The 18,412-nt window shown below is 35.4% G+C and overlaps 2 protein-coding genes across 3 annotated transcripts in view; one reads left to right on the top strand and one right to left on the bottom strand.

Annotated features, from left to right (window-relative positions):
* The window catches only part of LOC136042417 (matrix metalloproteinase-2-like), a 63,668-nt gene extending 48,419 nt beyond the window's left edge, over positions 1 to 15,249 (bottom strand). Inside the window, exons 1-2 of the mRNA XM_065727390.1 lie at positions 14,602 to 15,249; positions 12,249 to 12,401 (exon numbers count right to left, since the gene is read on the bottom strand). Coding sequence (XP_065583462.1) covers positions 12,249 to 12,401; positions 14,602 to 15,213 — 765 coding nt within the window. The 5' untranslated portion in view covers positions 15,214 to 15,249. The remainder of the gene's footprint in view (positions 1 to 12,248; positions 12,402 to 14,601) is intronic.
* Positions 1 to 18,412, top strand: part of LOC136042419 (uncharacterized) — a 148,126-nt gene that overhangs the window by 53,461 nt on the left and 76,253 nt on the right. For both annotated transcript variants that reach the window (XM_065727392.1, XM_065727393.1), the window contains exon 2: positions 7,169 to 7,481. In XM_065727392.1, the coding sequence (XP_065583464.1) occupies positions 7,387 to 7,481 (95 nt within the window). In that variant the 5' untranslated portion in view covers positions 7,169 to 7,386. The remainder of the gene's footprint in view (positions 1 to 7,168; positions 7,482 to 18,412) is intronic.

The raw sequence follows: 18,412 nt of genomic DNA, 5'->3' as shown, positions 1-18,412 counted from the left end.
ATAATTCTAGTTTATTAGAAATAGGTAATTATCGATTGTGTCTTAAGAATAGGGAGACTCGTCAGTATGGTGGACTGGGTGCTTACATTGGAAAAGACTTGCTAGCTATAGAAAGAGATGATTTAAGGGTTAATAGAGAAATGGTATTTGAGAGCTTGGTATTAGAGGTTAGCAAGAAATCCAAGGTGTTTTATTTGGTTGTTGTTTATAGACCTCCGTCGAGCAATATTAATGAATTTTTTATGTTACTAGAAGAACAGTTGGACATGATTAGGAGTAGAAACTTACCTATATTTGTGTGTGGTGATTTCAATATTGACCTAATGAATCTGTTTATTAATACAGAAGTTAGCCAGTTTTTAAATATTATGCTGAGTTATGGGTTGAGGCCTATGATTACAGTCCCAACTAGGGTTACTATGAATTCAGCATCGTTGATTGATAATATTTTTGCTAATGTCAGTTACTATAATGCAAGTGTGATAATAAATGAAGTATCTGACCATTTTGGGATATTTTTGAGTGTTCAAAATTTTTTTAGTAAAGGTACTAGGCTTAACTCAAATTCACAAAATAGATATAAAAAAGTGATCATTGATAATAATGTGCTCATTCTTTATAAAGTAAAGTTAGAGAAATGTAATTTTGAATTTTTAAATAGTAATGAACTAGATATTAATGCTAAGTTTCAAAACTGGTATTCAATTATAAATAGTTTATTGATTGATTGTAGTATTTGTAAAAATGCAACTCGTCGTAGAGAAACTCCAAAGAAACCCTGGATCACCCAAGCTCTTTTAAAGGCTATTATTAGAAGAAGATATTTGTTCAAAATGTGTGCGGCTAGTAATAGCGTAAGTGATAAAACAGAATACAAGATTTATAGTAACCAGTTAAATGCATTACTTCGTAAAGCCAAAGCTGATTACTATCGTAATAAATTTAAATCTTGTGAAGGTAACCCTAGAAAAACATGGCAAATTATAAAATCCGTCGTAAGTCCTAATAATGATGGTATATTTCCTGACGGTATACATAATGATAGTACAACTGCTGATAGAATGTGCCGTCATTTTGCTAATGTGAGAAAGGATTTGGTCCAAAGTATAGTTATTTCTGAGCATGAAGGTAGTTTTAAGAAATATTTATCGAATGCAAGTGATGTTTCGGCGTATTTGAAGCCAATCAACGCTTCTGAGCTTTCTGAAACATTGAAAAATTTAAAAATTGGAGCTTCAGGCTCTGATTTTGTAACAGTTAAAACTTTAAAGTATATTTACCCTGTTATTTCCGGTCATTTAGTGTATTTATTTAATGAATGTTTAAGGACTGGGGTGTTTCCAAGTTGTTTTAAAATTGCAAAAGTTATTCCTGTCTATAAAGGTGGAGATAAAAATGTACTAGGAAATTATAGGCCCATTTCTTTATTACCAGTAGTATCTAGATTGTTTGAGAAATTGATAGTTAAAAGAATGGTTGAATTTTTGGAGAGTAAATCATTTTTTAATCCAAATCAATTTGGTTTTCGGAAGGGTTTATCTACTGAGCATGCTGTTTTATTTTTGACAACTTTTGTGAATGATGCGTTGGATAATGGTATGAAAGTCGCTTCTGTTTTTCTTGATATTGTAAAAGCTTTTGACTGCGTTGACCATTTTATACTCATTGCCAAATTAGAAAATTACGGTTTTAGAGGACCATTTCTTGAATTACTGTCCTCGTTTTTAAAAGAAAGAACTCAATATGTACAACTAGGAGATAATGTTTCTTCAGTCAGTAGTGTTAAATTTGGAGTACCTCAAGGATCTGTTCTTGGTCCCCTGTTATTTTTAATTTTTATAAATGATTTATGTAGAGCTTTTAATATGATTTCGTATGATCTTGACATTGGATGTGACGGGGAAAAAGTAATTGTCCCCAGCTTTGCGGATGATACTCATATAACTGTGGCTGCACGAACAGGAATTCAGCTGTTGAGTCGTATTAGTTCTTGTCTGGAGTTTGTACACAATTGGATGAAGCTTAATAAGTTAAATTTGAATTATAGTGAATCTTGCTTTTTATTGTATGGTAGGAGCTCAAATTATTACCCTTGGATAGACAGACTTAATATTGCTGATATGGGTATTCTAAGAATGAATTGTACAAAATATCTAGGAGTTTTAATTGATGAATGTCTCAGCTTTAGAGAACATATAGATTATATTAGTCTTAAACTCGCTAGGAATCTTGGCATTTTAAGAAAGTTGCAGTATATTTTCCCAAGAGATATTTTAAGAACAATGTATTATTCCTTAATTCATCCTTATCTGCTATATTGTTGCAATGTTTGGGGTAGTACATTTCCTTCTCATCTCGATCGTGTTCGAGTTTTGCAGAATAAAGCGCTTCGAGTGTTATGTGGTGTAGGTTTTAAAGACTCGGTACAAAAGAGGTATATAGATTGCAAAATCTTGCCTTTAGCAGGACTTATTATTTTTTATCGAAGCCTGTTTATATATAAATATTTTCAAAATTGTTTACCAATATGTTTTAAAAGTATGTTTGAATTAGGAAGTGATATTCATACACATTCTACGAGACAGTCCGATATAATTCGTCGTCCGCTTACTATTACTCGTAGATCTCAATTCTCTATTCGGCATCTAGGACCCCATGCATGGAATTGTTTACCTACGACTTTGAGAAATTTGGATAGCTTTCTTGAATTTCGGCGGGAATTAAAGCTATTTTGCCTTAATATTTATGGTTTTGATAGTTGAGTGGACCTCAAGTGGAGCCAAGATGTTGGTTTTGATTTTGGCGATACTGGTTAAGTGGTTTTAGCTTCTTTTTGTTTTGTCTCTTTTGAAGTGTAAATCCGTTTCGATTGAAATGCAGGGTAATTGATTTTTTCTTCTTCTTCTTTCTTTCTTTTTTCTTTTCCTTTTCTTTTCTTTTTATTTTTTCTTCTTTTTCGTATTGTTTTATATGTATGTGTATTGGGGTTGTAAGCCCAAACAAGCTTTGCTTCGGGCCATTTGCTTGTTTTGTTGTATTATTTATATTAATAAACCCATCTTTCTCTCTAAATGACCCCCGAATCACAAAAGCCGTAGAATAAATAGTTGAAATTACTAAAAATACTTTAGCATAAAGAGGGAGGTATTTATCTCCTGCTAAATACCTCGCTCTTTATGCTGAAGCATTTTTAGAACCCCTCATATGCGTAATAATCTCTGTTCGATTTAAGTTTCAATACTACTCCTTACTATCAACTGAAAAAACTTGTCATTTTTTTATAGTAATGCTAGAAAATCCTGCGCCCTTTTCATTGAATTTTTCTTCCCCCATAACATATTCCTCCAAGTAAAGATCCTCCCATGTAGCATCCCTTCCCTAAGCCCCACCCCCCAAACCAAAAAAATCCTTCTTAAAAAGTCTGTACACTTCCCAATAACCATCACTGTATGTAAACACTGGTCAAAGTTTGTAACTTGCAGCCCCACCCCCAGAGATTGTGGGGGGAGTAAGTCATTCCTAAAGACATAATTATTAGGGCTTTCGACTATGCGGAACAAAATGGCTATCTCAAAATTTTGATCCGTTGACTTTGGGAAAAAAAAAATGAGTGTGGGAAGGGGCCTAGGTGTGTTCTAATTTTTTTGGTCATTTTGGTCAAGGGCACTAGAACTTTTAATTTCCGTTAGAATAAGAATATTTTTTTTGGTCAAGGGAACTAGAACTTTTAATTTCCGTTAGAATAAGCCCTCTTACGACATTCTAGGACCACTTGGTCGATACGATGACCCTGGAAAAAAACACGCACCTGTGATTTGTCTTCTGGCAAAAAAATACGAAATTCCACAATTTTGTAAATAGGAGCTTGATATTTTTTCTATAGGGTTCTCTAATACGCCGAATGAGATGGTGTGATTTTCGTTAAGATTCTATGACTTTTAGCGGGTATTTCCGCCTATTTTCCAAAATAAGACAAATTTTCTCTGGCTCGTAACTTTTGATGACAAAACTAAATTTGATGAAACTTATATATTTAGAATCAACATGAAAATCCAATTCTTTTGATGTATCTTTTAGCATTAAAATTCCGTTTTTCAGAGTTTCGTTTACTATTGAGCCGGGTCGCTCCTTACTACAGTTCGTTACCACGAACTTTTTGATAGAATTACAATTAAACTTTAAACTTCGTAAGTTTTCTTCAAATTTATCGATTAATATCCTTTTATACTTCATACCTTTAGCCAAACCTTTCTTATATAAAATATTTTATGGTAGTTTTGGCGAAAAACATTTTTGCCGAAGAATAAAAGGAGTTTCACTGCCAATTTATTTGAATTCAAAATAGAAAATGAATAACTTTAAAATAGCCAACATTGCTCAATATCAAGACTAATACAAGGTTAAAATTAACACAGGTATATTCCTCCCCTCTCAAAAAGCCTGATTTTATTCATTTTCATTTTCGAGTCTTATTATAAATAATAATCGTAATTCATCCTTTCAAGATCCCTTAGCACCCTCTGTGTACTAGTGTGAACTTTAAATTAACTTGCTTTAAATTTCTTTCATCTTATAATGTTAATGACACCCTGCCCTTCCCCCAAGGCTTTAGAAAAAAACTCTTTTTTTTTAATTTTCATCCTTGCTATCAAGTCAATTTTTGTCTTTCAAGTTGTAATGAGTAGCATTGATAATAACAAAACCATGGCAACTAGACCACGACAATTTCAAGAAAGAGCCCCAGCATATCCTTACCCCTCTGTGAAAAATCCCGGCAATATTTATTTAATATGAAAGTCTAATTATAAATAATAATTATTCTTCTTTCTTCCAATAACCCTTAACACATGTAAGTAGCCAACCCCATTCCAACACCTTGTATTCGCTAAAATGAATTCTAATTTTGTTTTTATTTCTTTTATTTTTAAATGCTGCAGATATTTCCCCTCCCGCCACGACCTTGGTAAATCCCATTACTTTTATTGATTTGTATCCTTATGTTTCAAGTTTATTTTGTTTTTGAAACTGTGACGAGAAGAGATGATAGCACTATGACATCTAAACCATGGAAAAAAAACAAAAATAATATTCCCCTCTTAATAATTATCCTAATTACATTCTTTTTCTATTTAACTCTAATTATAAGTGATAGCTAGTCATTATCCTTTTGAGATCTCGTAACACACGTAAGCAGACCTTCCTACATCAATACCCTTTTTGGGCTACCCCGAATTGTAAATTGATTTTGAAATAAAGTTGTTACTGCATGGCCCCTCAAGAGGGTAAGGGGGTAAATCTCTAGGTTGGCTTAATAACTATGATAGCGATGTGGCCTAGGGATGGCCTGAGCTACTTATATGAGTCGTTCCTACTGAGCTCGTAAGATAAGTCAAGGATAATTTAGTGACTTTTTTTAATGAACTCAACCAACAACGGGTACAAGGTCTGAATGTTAAACACACTTGGTTCTGGAACTCTTGTTCCACAAGTTTAAAAGAACACAAGATATAACTTAAACTATAAGAAATTATGGACATTTCCAATGATCAAACAATCCTAAGTTTTGGTAAAGACCAGTGGTCAAACGTATATCAAGGAGACAAGAAGTAACAATTACAATCAAAAGTTGCTTATATAGATAGCCCAATTACACATATCTGCGCCACACCTGAGGTAAGCAAAGATTTGGTATTTCTGAATTTTCTTTCAAAGCGAAAGTATAACAATTCAAAATAGGGATGAAACCTTTTAATTGACAGTGAACAGATATAAACATTTTTAACTGGATATTTCGAACACATATACAGTGCTCATCATCAGCAGTAAAACTGCTGTTTTACTGGAGCCCAGGATGTGTGGTTCTTTTACAGTTGATTTTCAAACTCTTATCTCAGTAAAAAATAATAATTCAAACTTCTCACTTTGTATTTTTGTGTCTTGAAATCTTATTTTACTAAAATATGTTTCTGACTTAACTCGTCGGGTTAATACAATTTTTCTTATTTCTTCTACCCACCAAATGTAAATGATACATTCCCCATCCCGAAGACCCTATGCAAAACCATTCCTTCTATGGATATTTTTATCCTTATTTTTTAAATTGTATTTTTGTCTTTCAAATTGTAATGACAAGCAATGATAGTAGCACCATCGAGCCAACTTAACTATGGGTAACTCAAGGATGAACTCTGGTATATTCTCCCCTCTCAAGAAATATGATTTTATTCTGTTTTTCTCTTCAAGTCCAACTGTAAATAATATTAATCTATCATTCTTCCAAGACCTGTTAGTATCCTTAGACAGACTACCTACCACAACACCCTCAATGCATAAGCATGAAGTAAAAATTTACAGGGACAAAACCAAGGGGGAAAACAGAAATACACCCCCCCCCCGAGATTCAGGAAATCTGTAGATTCTTACAGATCTTGACTAATATGAAAGGATAATGTGTACTGCAAATTTTATTGTATTAAGGATAAGAAATGAAGGTTTTATTATTTTTCTGAATAAATATCAAAACCAGACTGTCTTAGAAACTAACCAAATTCTCTATGGGCTTTTATCCATTTGATATATAGTAATGTATGCACAAAAAGTAGGTAAAGTTTGATGACCTCTACACAATAATATTTGATTTATGAAAATGCGGTTGGGAGCAAAGGCAGGCTGCTGCCAAGTAAGCCACGTGCTTTTATAACCTCGGGCTCCTAGGATCATTGGACTTCTTTTAAATTATGCATTTACTTTTTCAGTGTTTATATAGAACCCTACGACCCCTTTTTGTTAATTAATCGTTCATCATGTCAAAACGGAAATCAAAGACTTTTTGAAAAAGAAAAAGTTGGTTGATAGCAGACCTTAGTTGGTTGATACAAACCTTAGACGAAATAGAAATCAATTTAATATACATAAGGGGTCAAGGTTATGATGGAGCTTTGCGCATGAGTGGCCAGTTTCAAGGCTGTGCTACTATAGTCCTTGAGTATTTTCCCCATGCAGTCTGTGGTCACTGTGCAAGACTCTCCTTAAACTTAGCCTTTCATCCCTCAATCACAGAAAGTTGCTGGAATCATTGCAATATCTATTTCCTCAGCACTGTATATCCCTTGACGAAGAAAAGAGGATATATCGGATACTCTAAGATTAATTTTGGTATTTGTTGCAGACAGCTATAAGGGAAGCCTGCAAGCTGAGTTAGCTGTTTTAAGGAGGATGTCGAAGCAGTCCGGAAATGTGGTGCCAAAGTACCGCATAATGTGCTTAAAAGAAAGTGATAAGGATATTTTCCCCACTCTACATCGATTTTGAAGTTTGCTGGAACGATTCCCGTCACTACAGCTATATGCGAGCGTTCTTTGTCTACCTTTAGAAGAGCGAAGTCTTATGGCAGGAATGCCTCAGGTCAGGAACGGCTTAATGGATTGGCCTTGTTATCCATACGCCAGTCGATGCCAGATTTCCAGTAAATGTGAAACACGGTCTGTATAAATTAGCCCACAGCAAAAGAGGTGGCTTGATTTTATTTTATAATTGCATGTTCACAGTGTTGTCTCAATAAAGAACGCACCTTATATTCTAAAAATGTTATTTACTCTTTTTATCAGTACTACCATCCCTAAGCCAATTTATCCATCTCCTCTCGAAATTTATCGCTGAGTTCTCCCCTGTTGTACTCGAATGCAACAATAGTAGTAGCACCGAGGCAAAATAAACCCACAAAAGAGCTGACAGACTCGCTTACCTTTACTACACTGTAAAAGGTGTAGAAGGACCTAAAGTTCCAAATTTATTTGTCATCTTTCATTTCTCCTGTTTGGGTTAAGTCTAACCATGTCGAGTTAAGAGGTTTTGGCTTAACCATATTTAGTTTCTTTAATGAATCATAGAATGTCACATCTAGGTTTATATGGCTTACGTGGATTAAACTTTGTTGAGTTTATATTGGGTTTTCATATCTGTATGCAATTTTTTCCATTATCGAGTCTCCCATATTGACAGAAGAGCGTTGAACCTCCTTATGCTGACTCAAAGAGGCTCAGTTTTGTCATAATGAGTTAACAATTTTGTTCTGTGGCATTTGTCAGTTATTATGAGATTTTGCAATAAGTATTGTTCATTGGTTTTCTCGGAGGTTACCTTAAAGTCAGCTTTATGCAGTATTAAAATCGATGCTAAGAGCATTGAGAAAATGCTTAAAATAATGTAAACGAAAATGAAGAACAAAGAAATATACATTTAAAATATTTGCGTCACCAACAATTACAAAGAGTGAAAAACAAAAGTGAAGAGCAAAGAAATATTCGGTTGGAAGATAAGCGGCAGAAAGAATTAAAACGAGTCAAAGACCAAAGTGAAGAATAAGGAAATAGGTGGTTAAATGATATGCGACAGCGAGGAGTAGAACGAAAAAAACTCAAAGTAAGGAACAAAGAAAAGTGTGGTTAAGAGATATTCCAAAGCGAGAACAAAGAATAATGCGGTTAGACAATAAGTGGCAGTGAGAATTAGAAGGGATATCGGGAAAACGTGTATCAGAACGTGTCTAAAATGAAATGAAGAACAAAGAATTGTGCAGTTGGAAGACAAGCAACAGCAAAAATCAAAACAAACTAAATATGGAAGAGAAGAAAAAAGAAATATTCGGTTAGAAGAACAAAGCCATCATAATCTTCGACACCAGAAAACGTGGTGGAAAACCCAGAATAAACCTTTAAAGATGCCTTAGATTACGCAGCTACTGATTAAAAGTCAATGGGAGTCTTCAACGTTATAATTGTCTCCTGGAGATCCCTCCTATTCCCTGGAGAAAGAGTAGCAAGCAAAGATGATTCCTTTGAAGGTTGCTACTTACAAAGAGAATCAATATAATTAAGCCTCCATCATGCCGAGCACCAGGGTGTGCCGAGCACCTTTAAATCGGATGTTCAGTGCTTTTCTTAAAACTGGCATAGTGATACTTCTCGCCACAAAGACGATCTAAATAGGCTACTACTTTAAAGAAAATTTTGTATTTTTCCAGGTTGGTTGTATCGAATCTATGGTGGCGCCATGACAAAAAGACAAGGAAAATAAAACGTAGAAAAAATACAACTTAACCAAAAAAACAGCCTTAAAAATCAGATTTGGCCACGGATGGCCAATTTCTCAGCATCTCAGATATATAGTATAGTATTTGTTCACTAGAGAGCCCATAATCGATATTTAGCAAATTTAAAACCAATTAAATAAGCTAATGTATCACACACCAGTGTTAAAACAACTACCATAAGATCTTGCTGGGACCTTTATTTAAATTGCGAATTTAAAATTGCAAAATTATAATCGAAGCATAAGCTCGGTGAATCCCGTACTCAACATGATCTGGTAATACCAGTCGTGTTACTTTGAAATTTCAGGCATACCTTGGGGATGAGCAAAGTATATGGGATTTGTCAATGATACATCTCAAATAAAGCTAATATCTTCAAAAGCCTCGAAAGGGATTAAAATAGGTCAAAAGAAATAATGCAAATGAAAAGTGGGTCAGATACAAATTTAAGCTTAGCAATACTCTAAGTATATATCTTGTAAACATTCTGCTTGTCAAAAATAACATAAATGATCCCCAGAGGTTTTTGAGATATGACAAGAAAATCATTTTGTTACCCTTGCCTACTGAATTAACGACCAGGAAAATATATGGATATCATCATATATATGAAGTGCCCCAGAAAGCACTTACTTATTTACACTTAAGTACTCTAATGCCTAGCAGCGTATAGAGTAGCAATGGCTGATTTCTATGTCGGAGGATCCTATGCCAGAGACCACAGCTTACTAAAGGATATTCGTTGAACACTTGCCTCATCTTCAATGGAATAACCAATAGTGATTTCTTCTCTACCATCCTTCTAGAAGTATGGAGGACGCTGGCACCCGTTTTCATGGGCTATTTTTCTCTTTTGAATTCTAGTCACATAGCCCTAGAGGCTGCTTGATTGAAAATATCTTCTCGGTGTTAGATAGTATGTCAGCACCAACAAATCGTAAGTATTCTTAGCAGATAATTATTCTCAAATCCATGTAACCCTTTCTCTAAAGCTCTGGACAGACTATTGGATTCGCATCCACACATCAATATTGAGATCATGTTGATGTTGAACAAGGGCAGTTTTAAATTCATCAAATTCATACTAGATCTCCAAATGCTAACTAAATGAGAGAATGCCGCACCCTCACATGCAATTTGGAGGGTAATTTTTCATTCACAGGTACCATTTTGAGCTAGTGCACTGCTTAGATGTTTGAATTTCTGATGATTGAACCTGGGTGTTCATAGTGATTTTGGTTTTAGTTATATATTGTTGATTTGAATTTGCCTTGGTCTTGTTCACGGTGATCGGCAGACATGTTTAAGGGGCTTTTGGAACTATATATCCAATGGTCTGTTGTATATCTTCTGTCACGGGAGCAGCAAATACAGTTTCATCGGCAAAGTAACAGTTATAAAGTTGTTTCATTATGTTTGACTATACCCTGTCGCAGAATTTGCACGATCTCAGAAAAGGTCTATGATTATGGCAAATAAGATTGGGGATAGGAGACAGCCTTGTTTCAAACAAGGCTCAACAACAAACCCCTCTATGTGTTTCTATCGTGTCTGTACGTCACATGACTTCCTTTGAAACACAGCTTTGGCCATCTACATAAATTTCTCAGTAATTTCACACAACCGAAGCATTTCCCAAATTGCTCCATAGTAGACAGAATCAAAATCTTTCAGAAACTACGAAAACCAAGATAAGTTGTACTTGCCATTCATTCGATTCATTCTTTTCGGTTAACATTTACACACCTCTACTTTCTTAACGGCCTGAAGCTCGTTTGGCATCTATGGCTATTTGTTCGAGATATACTCTATTGTCCCCTTTGCATACCTCCTACTTTCTTTATCAGCATGTTGATATGGTTTTTCCAAAACATCACTACAATGGATATCACAGAGATGACTAGACGAGTAATTATCAAAAAACACTTTTACATCCGCTCTTTTCTGTGTAAGCTGTCAAGTGGCATTGCTAATCCATTCGTCTATCCTATGCTTTTTATATTTCAGATCATCAAATCTTTGTGAACCAATCAGTGCGGGTGTTTACTGGGCGTCACTTCCAACTTTGGCAATTAAGTTCCCACCTGTCACCTGAATATCGTGTTGGTAAGCAATACCGTTAAACAGGTGGTAAAACAAAACATTCTGATTCAAGCACTTCTTCTGTAGGAGCATACACTGCAATGATAGTCATCTTTCCTAAGTAGCAACAAATTGTATTCGAAAGATACGACACTAACAGGTTCCCAATCTGAGGGGAATTGTCTTCCTACCTTGCAAGAGTCACTTCAGCAATTTTCACACATTCTTTTCCAGAAAACAACAGATGTTAGTTTTTGTTGTCGACAGTCCGAAATTCAGGGATGCGTGTCTCCGTCAGGGTAGAAAAATCACTATGGTAGTTATCAAGAGTCTTTCTGACACTGCTCATTCTACCTGACTGTGGTTCCTGGTTGAAAGTTTTTACCTTCCATTTCCGATAGGGAAAGCGTCTTTCGGAGTAAAAAATAATGGCAGGAGATCGTAGCATTCATCATCATTAGTTCAGCCGGATTTCTGAGGCTATTTATTGCTGATTCCATGATACCTAGTTATTTTTACTGGCTAATAGGCTGTCAATCAGCTGATAGGACTTCAAACGGACTTTTACCGTGAGTTGTGACCCAAGACAGCCACTTGGAATCCTTTGATAACCTCCCTGGCACATTGATCACCATTTTGCTTCAGCCGAACATCATCATTATAGTTAAGAAAAAATATAACTTGAATGTCATGCATAGTTTAGGCTAGGAAAAATGTGAGAAATGTTTAATGTTAAAAATAGAAATCTATTAAACTGAAGTTTTACAAGGAAAATACCATAATAATAAAAAAATTCCAAAAGTAGCGAAATCATATTTTTGTATGTGTCAAATTCCAGATACCAAAAACCAAATACCAGCTATGTCAGACACTATTAAATACCAGAGATGGAAAGGGAAGATAGAGAGAGAGAAGACTGAGGGGTGATTTAAAAGGTGGAAAAGTTTATTTTCTGTTCATTATGTAATCAACTTTGAATTCTTATTCGCTACGTAGTTTTAGAATTGAGGGGGGGGGAGTGGCTTTAACCCTCTAGTAAATTCTTCCACTTCTGCTAATGTTTAAAAAGTTTTACCTCCAGTGTTTCTGCGTCTACTTTTCCTGTTGGGGCTATTCCAGCAAAGGCTTGCATCTGGCGCACAGCTTCATCCACTGCTTCTTCTTTAAAGAGGGCTTCAGTGTTATTTCCACCTTCTTGAAGATATCCAAAACGCTGAAGAAATTTCATCTTAAAAATAAATTAAGTAAGTCAACAGATTTGGTTAATTACTGTCGATTGTCCCTACTTCGCAGGGTTTTTTTTTATTGCTTGCCCCTTTTTACTTTATTTTGCATGTGTTTTTTTCTGTGATATTTTTAAACTTGGCATCAGAAAGTTGAAAAGTAAAAATATTATTCACTTGAAGGTTCGGGGCAAATAGACCAACGAAGTTTTGGCATAAGATGTCTTAAAACCTTACCTTTCTAAGTTATTTCAAGAGTTATTCTCTGCGTCTGTTTTTCACACTTTTGACAGGTTATGCAATGTATATAGTTTATTGGTTTCTGAAGTCTTCTGTGATCACTGGTTCGACATGATCACTCCTTGGGAAAAAAAGACACGCGTTCGTGATCTTTATTCTGGCAAAAAAAAATTTGGAATTCCACGTTTTTGTACATAGGAGCTTGAAACTTCTATAGTATGATCCTCTGGTATTCTGAATCTGATGGAGTAATTTTCACTAAAATCACTTGATCTTTTGGGGGTGTTTCCTCCCTTTTTTAAAACTGGATAAATTTTTTCAAGCTCGTAACTTCTTGTTGGTACCATGAAATTTCATTAATTTTAAATATTTTGAATGTGCATCGAAATTCGATTCTTTTGATGCTATTTTTACCAAGACTCTGTTTCGTAGAGTTTAGGTTACCATTGAGGCGCATCGCTCCTTAATTACATTTCGTTACGACGAACTATTTGATGTATTTGGAAGTCCAGGTAGTAAAATATCGGTTTGTGAGTTTTATCAAAGGGCCTGATTCAGATTTTGCTGGCCCAGAATAATTTACTGTTCTTCTAGTTATAATCAAGCCATTGAACACTGGATACTAGTAGTTGTTATTTTGTATTTTTGTAATGCTATTTTTGTTCTAGGTGTTTACCCCCCTTGGAAATACCCCCCCCCCCAGAAAATAACCTCCACAGAAAATCCTCCCTCAGAGATTACGTCCCTGGAAAATACCCCCCCCCCCCCTTCCGTTGCTGGTTGTTCTTCAATCACTTTTGACTTGTAAAAAAAGGACTTGAACTTTCAATTTCTGATCTAATGAGCATCCTCCGAAGTTTCTGCGACCATGTGGAGGTGTGAATGAGGGAGGGGTAGCCCCCCTTCTATATGGAACATATTCCGTTCATTTCGTTGTTTAATGTTACCATTTACTTTCATAATAGCAGCTTAGACCAGAAATACTCCCAGAAGTCACAAGGGAGTAGATATTAATATTACATTTTAATGTGTTTTTTTAAGTTTCTTTTGTACCCCTCCAAACAAAAATACGGGTTGCGGCTCTGCGGATTAAACATGAATTTCTACCACCACCCTCCCTCATCTCTCCCTTAGAAATGATTCTGTATTTATCTCCGGGCTCTATGAGAGCTGTGATGTTTTGGCATAAAATGCACCCTTTGTCACATCTCCTCCCTCCCAAACTACACCATTGTAGGAGTTTAAGTGCCTGTTTAAGTTTTGTGATCTAGCCATTGCTTACAGACAGTATTTGTTATTGGGAAACAAACGAATATTTTTTTCGGGGGAGTTTTCTGCAAGAAAAAATTGTCTGGGATAATTTTCGTTACGGAGAACATTTTTGGGACTAATTTCCTTTCAAGGGAATGTATCTCCAAGGGGAATATAGTGTTTTCCAGGGGTATTAAGGGATCTTTTTTGCAGGGGGGGATCTTTTGTGGGGTATTTTCTGCGGAGGGGTATTTTCCACGGGATGATATTTTTCATTGGGGGTTCCAGATGAGTATTTTCTGTGGGGGATGGGTAGCTCCATGCCTATTTATGGCCATTTTGGGGCAGGTATTTTCCTAGGGAAAACGCCAGCCACCGCTATTTTAAAGCTGAATTCCTTTGTAATATTTATTGGAAATTACGTACTTCAGTCGAAAAATAAAGCTCATTTAATTACTTTTTAGTGAGATTTTATGCCCAATTAATCTTTATAAAACAGACTACTAAGCAAACGTGTAATTTTCAGCAAAACTTCTTGATTTCTGCGTTGAATTTAGACATGTTATCCGTAATTGTAAATAGGCAAGAAAATATGGACGGTATATCTGGATCTCTCTCTATTCTATTTGTCTGCTAAGTTAACCACAGGAAAATAAAATGTATAACATATAATATCAAGTCGTTAACTAAATTTAAGAATATTTTAAAACTCACCAAATCTGCTGTTGATCGTTCATAAGGTTTCGAGGGTTTAACTGCTTGATTGAAAGGCATAGAACCCCTACCTCGACCTCTTCTGTTACTATTTTTCCCATTAGTTATCTTTCGTCGTCCAAAATTGTTTGATGCTCCATTTCTATTCGAAGACGATAGTGATGAACCGTTATCATTAGATAAAGCAGAAGTATTTTCTTCAATAGTTGAAATTACAAACCTGTGTTTAGTGGGCTCAGTTGAATTTATACTATTCATTGATAATTTGCTGTCTGATAAATCAATTAGGCCAGATTGTGCACTATTGGTAGCTAGAATTTCTTCATTAAGCCCAGTTTCATAGGTATCAGTGGTAAAACTGGTGAAACTATTTATAGTTGGTGATGTTGAAGATTCAAAGTGGTTTTCACCTGATAAATTAGCTTTAACACCATAATAATCATAAGCATCTTGTTTTATGATCTCTCTATTATCATTGTTTTCAGCTACTTCATCCCTTTTTTCCAGCTGAGCAAACGGATCAACTGTTGTATACGGGAAGGAAATTACGAAATATACGGAGGCTAAGCCTATATATAAGGAGCAAAAGGTGCACTTCATACTAATGCTCATCTAAGACTAGTCAGATTTATAAGCACAATGTCTGGATTAAGGGAAGACATTTATATCAATTACGTGAATTCCTTGTTGCAGTTTTCCACCAGAAAAGATTTCCGGATGAAGTTGCTAAGTGGGAAAACCAGTAAAGTCTTTATTCTTTTTTGTTTTGTTTTTTCCTAGCAGTATTTGCCAGAGGTTCTTAACCATTGAAATGTGGATTCTAAGATGAATCAAGGGGTTTTTACTGAATTTTTGTTTTTGAAGACATGAAAAGATAATGCAAACTAATTGATTTCAAGGTCTTTATTGAATCAAATGTATCTAAACTTGATATATGGATTTTGATAAAGTATAGACCTAGCTTCTAATTCAAAAGGGAAGTTTGGTGAGTAAATTCTTTCCATTTTGGTAAAAGTTGGTCTTTTTGTGATTTTGGGGGACTTTCCTCTACATCAATACGGTTACTTGATTTTTAAAGTCTCTTGAATCCAGGGAAGAGTTGTCTTTAGCTACTTACGGCTAAATTTAGGAAGGCATCCTATTCGACTTGTATGTTTCCTTTAGTATATTACTGTTGAGGGGGATGAAAAAACCAACAGGATACATATTACATAAAGGGTGTTTTATTAAGCATCCAAACTTCTATAGACGATATTTGTGCGATTAAAATTGCCAATTTCATTGGTGCGGATGCATTTCACTTTGCGCGGACAGTCCCTTTTTCGATAATTTGGAAGTCCGAACATCAAAGTCTGCGTCATTACAGAAAAAATTCAAGCTGAAAATTCTTAAAAGATTTACTTATCGTCATTTTTTTAGGTATTAATAAAAAAACTAAGTTTTTAGTAATGAAAGTAAACAGCTAACCAAACTTAAAACAAACCAGAATTATCGCTTTTGTGCAACATACATTTCAAATTAATTTAAAAATAAGTCTTTAAAAAATATATTTAAATTGGGGCTATCTCCTCCTTAATCCCCCGCTCTTTACGCTTAAGTTCGAATTTTTGTCTTCAATATTTTTTGAACGGCTGTTCAAGTCCAACGGTAATGGGAGTGAGAACAAAAAGTATATTGCACCGTATTTCGAGAAGAGATTAACTGATTGATGTACATTGCTTTAAAAAGTACAGTATTGAGTTAAAATATTTTAAAAGCCAATTCCCTTCACTTTTTTCGGAATCATACATACTTCAAGCATTGTGCTATAAATCTGTAGCGCATAAAATGGGGGATTAAGAATGGGCAGCCACCCTCATATACAAAATTGTTTTTGTTTGTTTTAACTTTTAATGCTGACCTTTAATTTCATTCAATAATTTGTTTTGTAGTTAACATTTTAAGCAAACACATTTTATCTTTATCTTTGTATCCTTCCCTAACTACTTTCGACATATTCAAGGAATATCGTTTCGACAACCTGGATGCCTATAGTGACTTTTGATTTCGCTTAGAATCCCCCTTAGCATTCTATCAAAATCCCAAATTATTACCCATAGGCAGTCCAAGACCGAAACAGATACGTTCAGATACACCCTCTTGACAACTCGGATGCACCTGGAGTCTTTTAATTTAGTACAACATCCCCAATAATATTCAATGAAATATATTATCTAATAGCCGTAGCCACTCGTAAGATGTTATAGATATGACCTTTTGACACCTGGAAAGCATGATGCCGTTAAACTATTTGATATAGTGAAATAGATTTAATTGTAAAAGTAGAAGTTGCAGTAGTATTTAAAAACACGCTCGCAATCGCAGTAGCTGCACTACTAGTAGTAGTCACAATCACAAGTAGCTGCAGTCACGAGTCCTCATGCTCGTCACAAGCTGTCGCACTTGGAGCAGGGAGTAGTAGCAGCTGCAAGTAGTCAGAGTAGCCACTGTAGCAGTCAAGGTGCATTCGCATTCAGAGTTGCAAGTAGGCACAGCTACAGTATTTAAAAGTCGAGATCGCAAATAGTCTCAGTCACAAGTATTCGTTAGTATTCCCTACTCGCAGTCCTAAGCGGTTATAATTTGAAATGATCATGGTTGCAAATTATTTCAATTGCAAATAGTATCAGTTGCAAACAGTCGTATTCATAGTTGCAATCACAAGTTTTCTTAGTCACAGGTACAGGTTATCGAGTTCACTAGTATTCGCAGTCAGAAGTAGTTACAGTCATAAATAGTCAAGATTGATAGTAGTCTCGCTAGCAGATACAAATATTCACAGCCGCAGTCATAATTAATCACACTTGCAAATGGTCCCAAGTAGTCATAGTTGCAGTCGTAAGTGGTCGTAGTTGCAGTCACAGTTGTAGTAGGACTAGTCATACTGAAAATGTAAAGTTATTACCCTCAACCACTCCCAACATATTGCATATATGCCCTTTTGATAACCTGGAAACACACAAGCACAGCACAGTCGAAGTTGAAAGCAGAATGCAGTCACACTCACCAGTAGTCCCAAGTAGTCCTAAATCCTAATCGCTATCTTAAGTAGTCTTAGTTGCAGCCACTGTAGTATACTACTAATAATGGTCCTGAAAGTGTAAAGTTAATATCCTTAGTCACTCCAAAGATATTGCACACGTATCCTTTTGATAACCTTGATGTACACAGTGTCTTTAGACTTAGTATGATATCCCTGTTAGAATTCCCTAACGTTTTACCTTTATACGTTTAGCCTTCTCTGACACACTCGAGACCAAACATTCCCCCCTTCTTCCAATGATAAATTCTTTATGTGTACAACAGTTACATTGGAAAATTTACAACCTTTTCCCCAGGGGCTGTTCGGGCATTACGTTCCTGGGGGCATTGTTATTAGACCTATTGATTTATTTCAAAAGAAAAGCCATTACGTAGTTTTGACCAGTGTAAAAGGAGGTTTGAAAAGGAACACCTTTTAACTCTTTGCCCTCAAAGCACTGTTCAACATGCCCTGAAAGTTTTTACTTAATGACCTCATCCGTTTCTGAAATGTTGCTGATGTACCCTTTTGACAATCAGGAAGCAAACAGTATGTTTTGATTTTGTTCAACATCCCCCTCAACATTTCCTAAAAGAAGTCACAAGTACATGTAGTAGCAGTTGAAAGCAGTCCCGATCGCAGTTGCAAGTTGTCCTAGTCAGAAGAATTTTATAAAAACATAATTAAAGTCAAATTGACCACTGGAAACAAGCTGGGAAAAAACTTTTTTGTTATCATTGATGTAATGCG

Source organism: Artemia franciscana, unplaced genomic scaffold (assembly GCF_032884065.1).
Source record: "Artemia franciscana unplaced genomic scaffold, ASM3288406v1 Scaffold_1268, whole genome shotgun sequence".
NCBI classification, from domain to species: domain Eukaryota; kingdom Metazoa; phylum Arthropoda; class Branchiopoda; order Anostraca; family Artemiidae; genus Artemia; species Artemia franciscana.
This window is presented reverse-complemented; position numbering and strand designations above follow the sequence as displayed.